We start from the raw sequence: 9,171 nt of genomic DNA on the forward strand, positions 1-9,171 counted from the left end.
TCAAAATGCCTTTTGGCCAAAGGGTTCCGCTAGAGCAGTGTTTATCAACCTTTTTGGTGCCAAGGCACACCTGGCATAGCCAAAAAATCCCAGGGCACACCTAGATATACGGTGTGTGTGTGTGTGTATATATATATATATATATATATATATATATAGCTGGAGCTCTCATCATCTTGTAGTAATAATGAGTGCCAAGCATGTACCCTGTGCCCCCTATACAGTACCAGGTAGGACAACATATTTGCATTCCTATGGGTGATGGTCGCTACACTGAATGGCTGTGTGTGAAACGGATGATGGCCGTATCGATTGACGGACGATCGCCGCTATTGTTCTCGAGGGGCTGGGTTCACACTTTCTTCAAACGACACGGCACACCTCAGCAGTACTCGCGGACCAAAATTGGGCCGTTTGCCAGGGTTGATAAACACTGCGCTAGAGGAAAAGCCAAAAGTTAACCAAAATCGGTAGGGTTCATTCTCCAGGGAGTATGAATGTGCCCAGTAGCTTATGAGATTTCTTGTGTGCAAAGGTGACATTTTGGCCAGTCGGTCACCAAAATCAGACTGGGGCATGAAGGTATGTTATTCTCTCAAGAGTCAGCACTACTGCCTCAAACATGTTACTAGGAATAAACACAGAAGCACCCAGAAGGAAGTTGGACAGAAAAGGGGAGGCCAAACCCCAGTTCCTGTTTAACACCAAAAAGGAGGTCGTGCCCCCAGAGGTCAAAAACTAAGAAAAATAAATAAATATTGTTTTTCTTTCCTTTTTTTTTTAACAGAATGGGTTCCCAGATTGAGATAAGATGAGATAAAATGACCTTTATTAATCCCTGAGGAGAAACTGGCCAGCATGACAGCAGCAGCAATTCCAGGTACAGAGAAAACAAGAACAGCAAGTAATAAAGATCTCAATAAAAGGAGAAAAATAGATCAAATAGCCATCTGTTTGAAGGGGGACAAAATCGTTGCACTTGTTTCCATGGCAATCCAGCCAGTAGTTTTGGAGATACAGTATGTTTTCCAGAGCCCATGGTAATCATAAGAGCTGAAAATTGCCTCTCTGAACTTGGATAGGATTCTATGAAGCACTAACTGATCTGAGAGGTCTGACAGAACCATAAGTATCGATCATATATTTTTAAAGATAAGTTTGGTTATTGTCTGGATAGTGCATTTATTGATTACCGGTACATAAAAGTTACATGCCCAGTTTGATTCCAGCTGGAGAAGCTGCATTGCTTTTGGCCCTGCCTGTCTCTGTATCAATACAACACCCCACCCCAATTGACCACTTCTAACCTTGCGTCCCTATTTTGGCCATTCAATATTTTTGAAAACTGTTCACGATGGGACACATTGTGAGCTTGTAGATCGTCTATTTTCATACAACAGTGTCATATGACGTAGTATAAAATAGAGATTAAAGGGAGATGAAACCCTTTGATTAGTTTGTTTTCCAGTTCAGGTTAAAAACTACGGCAGTGAAATTTTTGACATTTTTCAGTCTTGTACAACATGACAGGCTGTACAAGACTGACCCTGAGCTAATGAAATTAATAATGGGTGTGTTACAGTCAGTGTTGGGCTCGTTACTTAAAAAGAAGTAATATAAAAAAGTAATACATTTCTCTTTTCAAAAGTAATATTACTTTACTTATTACTCCCTGCCAAAAGTAACTTGTTAATTACCAAAGTAACTTTTCCATTACTTTGGTTACCCTCTGAGTTAAAATAATACTATTTTAGAATGGGACCACGTCAATTTGCATGATGATCCGGTCTGGGTCTAGAGCGGATACGGAAATGGAGCATGCGTGTATGTGTGTTAGCAAATATACAGCACAGTACAGCGTAGCCTATGTTTTGAATGTTTTCAAAGTGAGCACCACGGTTTGGGTGTGAAACACAAACTGAACCGTAAATCCTCCCAACACACACAAGTCACGTTACTGTACATGTAAATTATAGGTTAGGTCTCGACGTACGGTTTCACCAAGGTGCGAGAAAATTGTAACTGAATATTTTGGGGGAAAGTAACTGTAATAGTATTACTCAAAATGTTATAGTAATTACATATTACTTGTCAGTGGAAAAAAAGTCATGTTACTTTTTCCATTACTCTACTCTCATTACTTTCCAACACATATGTCAATGTGCATTGACAATACCGTTGACTGTGGCAGTGGTTCTCAACCTTTTCAGGCAGTAATAAGGACTGATAAGCCACCCAATAAGCACTTGGAATGTAGGAGTTGAGGCATTACATTTTGTTTGACTTGGTTCCACAGTGAAAATAGCAGATCTAAAAGCTTGTAGATCGCTATTTTCAAAAATGTTGCCTATTTCTTATATTATTTGACAATTTGGCCAATGTTTGACCAGTTTTTATAGTATAGTTTGTTTATTTATTTTGATGCAGTAATGGTCTTTTTTCTTTTTTTCTTTGAGGTATTAAAAAGGTCTTAAAAGTCCTTACATTGTCAGTTCACTGTCATCTGGGGAACCTCCCACAATCATGTGACCCACAGGTTGAAAAACACTGGACTATGGTTTTCACACCCATGGCTCTGGGCACGCCTAAATTTAACACAACAATTATTAATTTAATTAGCTGCAGCTGTGTAGCTTACTAGCTTGCTAGTTTTAACCTGAACTGGTAAACAAACAATATCATTTTAGGATTTCATGCCCCTTTAAGTATTGAAAATGGCAGCAGCAGTAGACATTGGTAATGTGGTTTTTGAAACTGAGATCATCATCTAATGCAACGGCCTCAAGAGACAATAAACCATATTCATAAAACATATGCACAGGTTTGATCTTAATTTGGCACCCCACCCATTCGGATGCTATCAATGCATTGAATGGGACATTATCACATTCAAAGCCGGTGAATTTGTAGGATTTGTTGGATTCATTTTGATAATGTCCAAAATGTCTGTAGGTACAGTAAGAACAAAATTGGTTCACACGTGGTCACAAGTCACAACCACAAATCCTTTTAAAGTTTCATAGCTAAGCCATGAAATATTAAATAAAATGAAGTGGATGTGAAAATATAAGAGTTACCATTTTCAGAAAAAAATATCATTTAATTATCAGTTTTGTCGAGCCTAATAACAAATAGCACAAGGAAAATCAAACATGCACACAAACACATCCACAAGGTGTGTGTAAATGGCTTATCTGTTACTTGTGGATACGCTGGCTAACCAACCAGGCCTTGAGGAGAGATTATAGATTTATATCTGAGAGTGACAAGCATCTTATAACCATTGCCATGGGAGATTCTCTGTAATTTGTGCACTGTCTCTTATATGTCACAATTATTAAATAATCTCCTGATCGCAATTATTTGATATAATCACAATTAATTTACATAATCGTCATAATCGTTTCCATATCGAAAGATGTTCATTTTTCAAACAGTTTCAGTGATTATAAAATGTTGATTATTTATGAGTATAATTATACAGTATTCTAAGCAGATTATAATGCATTGTAGACATGGGCTTCATAGGAAGTGTTACTGTAGGTCTCTATGGGTGACCAGCAGTTATGAAGTATCATGATAATTGACCTTATAGATAAATAGATTTTTATTATGTGTCCTGTACCACATGATGCCCAGCCTGCACGGCTTACAAGACGCTTGCTCACTCAACATTTACATACACCAAGATACACCACAAACAGAATACATAAACATATTTATTATAAGTTGTCATAAAATAAGCATTATGAGCATTCATGAGTACTTATTAATATAATTAGATACATATACAGTGTGCAGAAGAGAAAGAAAAAACAAAAAGAAAAGTCACTCAATCAAAGGCAGCGGCAAACAGAAAGGTCTTTAGTTGTGTTTTAAAAGAAAGTATAGGGCATTATTGACATGGACTTCAGTTCATAGAAAGTGTTACCAAAAGGATCACAGCAACCTGGCACTCAATACTCCATCATCACAGACTGTGTTCACTCACCAACATGTGACACTGAAGATGAGCAGCCGGGTCCCTCAGCTGCCACTCAAACCACACAAGAGGGAAAGGGACAAGAAAAGGCGACCGCCATTTCATGACATTTTACTGTGCTGGTTCCACACTGAGGAGGACAGCTGCTCTTGAGCCTCTGGTGATGCCGGGATTGGCAAGATTGGCAAGGAGAATAAAGGAGAGAGATTATTTGCACTCAAGGCAAGCAGCATAACGTAGTTGGGAAATGTTCCACAAAGACTGTTGATAGCTAAAAGAAATTAATAAAAAAAACATATGTACTGTACCATATATCTTTATATTTTTTTATATTTGCCCTATTACCTATGCTGAATAAAATATTACAAAAGACACTCTGCTAACTCAACAATACAACATAACACAAATAATAATAATAATAATAATAATAATAATAATAATAATAATAATAATAATAATAATAATGGATGTAGCCTAAGTAAAACATTAAAATATAAAAAACTAACTACAGATAAAAAAATAAAGTTAAAATAGTACAGGTAAGAACGGCAGGTATGATAATCCCTCTTTAAGGCAGCAATGGGGAATGCGCAGAAAGGGGGGAAATGATCACATGTATGTGTCAGATTTTGACCCCCAATTAACCACACAAGACTACTGTATATATACTTTGTCATATGACAAATAGTGAATGTATCTACAAGCCCAGTGTGTCACATTGTGAGCTTGTAGATCGGCTATTTTTGTTATTCTATTCTTTTTGTTATTCTGTCTATTTTTGATACATCTCATCAAGAAAACAGGAAAACTCAGCAAAAGGACCACAGACCACAGTCCAAATCAGCAGAGTAAAACCCTGCTGATTTAGCCTGGATTCTCATCACCCGGTTACCATGATGAGCTGCCATTTGGAGGCACAGCAGACGCCTTGATGATGTACCTAACTGTAGAGGCACTTCAATCAAAAAGGTAATTAACTTAATGCCTTAGAGGCTTACCTCTAAGCCTCATCACATATTACAAGGTTGTACACAGTACAAATCCTCAGTGTTAATTATTCCATTCGTAACCCTGAGAGTGTTCCAAATGATTCCTATTGGTTACATTTTGACGCTGGGAGTTAAAGGCATATTATGTAACTTTGCCCTGTGTTTACATAACAAAACTATATAAAAAAAGGTATAATTTCTCCCTATAATAGCAGTCATCAGCCACTGGAGTAGTGTGGTGGTTGTTTACTTGCAGAAACACATTTCCCTCTCAATATATGTTTTCACTGTTTGTTTTGGTAGACGGGGAAGTTTTATATAACAGTGAAAACACCAAAATACAGCGAGAGGGCAGTGTGTTTTTTGTGGCTTTTTATGCCTTTATTTAGAGAGGGATAGGGAAATGGGGAGAGAGATGGGGGGGGGTGACACGCAGCAAAGGTCGTCGGGAACGGGAGTCGAACCTGCGACACGCTGTCAGGCCTGCAGCCTAGGGTGCCTGGATCGCCACGCTACGGCCCAGGCCGGGCAGTGTGTTTCTGCAGGAAAACAACCACCACACTACTCCAGTTGCTGATGACTGCTGGTGTAGAGGGAGAATGATGGGTAAAATAAATAATGTATCTTTTTGTTATGTAAACAGGGCAAAGTTACATACTCTGCCTTTAAATTAACATTCAGGATTTTGCCGTGTGGGCACTGTGGCATTTGGTTTCCAATTGACCCGATGTGCCTCCCATCACCCTGTGGCATACTCTAATGAAGAGCATGAGTGCAAAGATGTCTCCTCCACAGTCAAATCCTCAGTGTGTACACTCAAGAGTGTAACTCTGAGTGTACAAATGCACTCTGACTTACAAATGGATCAATTAGACTGATCTGATTTCTAAGGATGTGTCTCAGTCTGGACCAGACTGTAAACACATCTTTAGAAATCGTATTTCAATCACATTTCAAACCACCTTGGAATGTGGGTCAAATCTGGATAGGTCAAAAAGCAGATGTGGGCCAGTCTGAACAAGAGTTCAATTCAGTGTGCTTTACACCATTGGTTCTCAAAATGGGTTCCGGGGACCCCCAGGGGTCCGTGGGGGGTTCCAGGGAGTCCCCAACAAAATGTGTTCATATAGCATCGCAATAATTTTAACCACTTTAACCTTTTATACTTTGGCTATTCAAAAATAGCAGATATACAAGCTCATAGCGCGGCACCGAGTGAGCTTGTAGATCTGCTATTTTTTTTTTATCGTGAACATTTGTGCCAACCTTTGAATATATACATTTTTAAAGCAAACATTTGTAACTCAAATCTTTGCTTCTGGGGGTCCCTGGATCAAAATATTTGAGATGGGGGTCCGCGGCCAAATAAATATCATTTAGGGGGTCCTTGACATGAACATGTTTGAGAACCACTGCTTTACACAGAATATTAAGCAAAGGAAACACAATTATACAATGCCATTAGGATGCATAAAACTAAATAAGTACAAAATAAGAGACACAGTTACAGTGCAGGAGAGAAAGAAAAAAGAAAAGTAACTCAATCAAAGGCAGCGGCAAACAGAAAGGTCTTTAGTTGTGTTCTAAAAGAAATAAGAGTAGCAGCAGAGTCAGACCTGCAGTTTTCTGGGAGTTTGTTCCAGATATGTGGTGTATAAAAACTAAATGCTGCTTCCCCACGTTTACTTTTGGTTTTAGGGACAGAAAGCAGACCTTTCCCAGATGATCTGAGAGGTCTGGATGGTTCATGATATCAGAAATGTATTTTGGCCGTAAACCATTTAAAGCTTTATGGACCAACAGTAGTATTTTTAAATGAATTCTTTGACACACAGGGAGCCAGTGTAAGGATTTAAGAACTGGAGTGATATGCTCCACTTTCTTGGCATTAGCAAGGACTCGAGCAGCAGCGTTCTGAATCAACTGCAGTCATCTGATTGATTGACAATATGTTCTAGATCCTGCTGAGAAGTCCTTTAACCCGTGCTATATTTTTTAGATGACTGTAGGCTTTGTGATTGTGTTAATGTGGCTGTTTAAATTTAGGTCTGACTACACCAAGATTTTTGACTTGACTAGAGGTTTTTAACACAACAACCAATTGGAGTTTGAGCGCTGACTTTAAATCTGTCTTCCTTGCCTCCAAAAGCTATTAAACTCCAAATCAATTAAAACAAAACAAAAATACAGAGGGGTCATGAACATATCAGCAAACTGAGGATCTGTAGGACACCAGAGACACATATTGCAGCACAAACCATAACATACATCAGGTCAACAACTACAAAAAGGATTTAAAAATATATATTTTAGTAATGTTTGTTATTATTATTTTGTTGTTTTCTATAATCTGAGCTAGTGGGAGCATGTAGATATTGAACAGTAGGGGCCCTAGAAGGGATCCTTACAGAACTCAGCATGTGATTTTGTCCACACAGAAGTGTAGTTAGCGATAGATACAAAATAGTCTCTCTCTCTCTAGATATGATTCAATCTAGTTTAGTACTGTGTCGTAAAGTCCCACCCAGTTTTTCAATATGTCTAGTATTATATTGTGGTCGACCATGTCAAATGCAGCACTGAGATCTAGTAATACTAAGACTGCAATTTTGCCACTGTCTGTATTTAAGTGGATGCCATTGAAAACTTTGACAAGAGCAGTTTTGCTGTGGTGTGGTCGAAAACCTGACTGGAAGATATAAAGGCCATTGTTTAGTGTTAAGAAGCTGTTTGTTGAAATACAGCTTTTTCAATTATTTTGCTTAGAAAAGGGAGGTTTGATATGGGCCTATAATTGCTTAATAGTGATGGGTCAAAGTCATTCATTTTTTAAGAGTAGCTTGATGACTACTGTTTTCTGGGTCTGTGGGAAGCAACCTGGTTGAAGAGATGTGTTGACAATTTGTGTAAGATCTGAGGCCATGCAATTTGAAACATTTTTAGGATTTCAGATGCTGTATGATGTCTTCCAAGTTTTCGTGATTGATCAGATTAAATTGTGTGGTATTTGAGTTAGTTTGAGTAGGAAGAAGTAAAAGTAACGATACCACATTGGGTATAAATTATTTGTTCAAGTAAAAGTCCTGCAGTCAAAATTCTATTTAGTCAAAGTACAAAAGTATTAGTATCAAATTATACTTAAAGTAGAAAAATCACACCCTGTGTGAAGTGGGCGGTGTCTTGCTAGCTAATCACAATACTGAATGGAGTCAACCAATCATGTACAAAAGATAAATACATTTATTGAAACTCTTTATGATGGAAGAAACCATAACTTAAAAAAAACCAATTTATGTTTTTTTTAAAGTTATGGTTTCTTATATAGGGCTATGCACATGTGTCATGTGACACTGGCCAATCACAGTCCTGAATAGACTGTGATTGGCCAATCACGGTGCAGGGTTAGGCGGGTACATTTTTGGCCAATCACAGCGCAGGATTTGTTGTACAAATATCCAAACCTCACTTATAGGGGCGGTTTCACCGCCCAAAAAGTGAAAGTACTCATTATGCAGAATGCCCATTTCAATCATATCTATCATGTTATTGGGTAATAATTAGCCTACTAACCACTTTAAGCCCTATTTTAAAAAATGACGATCTACAAGTGCTGTATATTTCACAAGTAGGCTACAGGAGAGAGAGGTGATGGTTGGTCTGAGCTGGGTGGGGGTTACAATTAGCATTCCCAATTGGGGAGACAGAAGGTCTCCATCCCCCCTTCCTGCCTCATACAGTTGCAAATCGAATCAGGGATTCAAAGTGGGATCTATTGTTTGTCTAGGTGGGGTCTCACTTTTCAGGGCTGACACACCCACACATGCATCTACTTTAGATCTCATTCTACAACCCTTCATACACACCACTGGAACAACAAACTAACTACAATATGGCGTTGTTGGCAACTACAAAAGTGCAGTAGAACCTTTAAGTCTGTGGTTTTCAGATACCACATATGGCGTTAAGTCGGCAGTCGCGTTGGTTTGGTTGTTTGGGGACGTCGGTCTCCAGGGATACTGAGCCAGGCGTCGGAAGAACATGCGGAGGGCGGAGATGTCTGAGTTTGTGCCTTGCGGTGGGTGGAAGGATCACGTTCTCTTCCTGCGACGTGGGGGGACCACCGCAGAGGTGCATTATGGACATCGGCACGGCATGGCGACAACTTTTCGAGGATCTACAGGGAGAGGACCTCATGACCAG

At 38.9% G+C, this 9,171-nt stretch overlaps 1 protein-coding gene across 1 annotated transcript in view; it reads left to right on the forward strand.

The window, feature by feature from the left end:
• The first annotated feature begins 4,901 nt into the window (after positions 1-4,901).
• The window catches only part of arrb1 (arrestin, beta 1), a 39,961-nt gene continuing 35,691 nt past the window's right edge, over positions 4,902-9,171 (forward strand). The window contains exon 1 of the mRNA XM_080428335.1: positions 4,902-4,951. Within this exon, the coding sequence (XP_080284461.1) occupies positions 4,914-4,951 (38 nt within the window). The 5' untranslated portion in view covers positions 4,902-4,913. The remainder of the gene's footprint in view (positions 4,952-9,171) is intronic.

Source organism: Gymnoscopelus braueri (genome assembly GCF_963280865.1).
Source record: "Gymnoscopelus braueri genome assembly, chromosome: 5".
Classification (NCBI taxonomy): Eukaryota; Metazoa; Chordata; class Actinopteri; order Myctophiformes; family Myctophidae; genus Gymnoscopelus; species Gymnoscopelus braueri.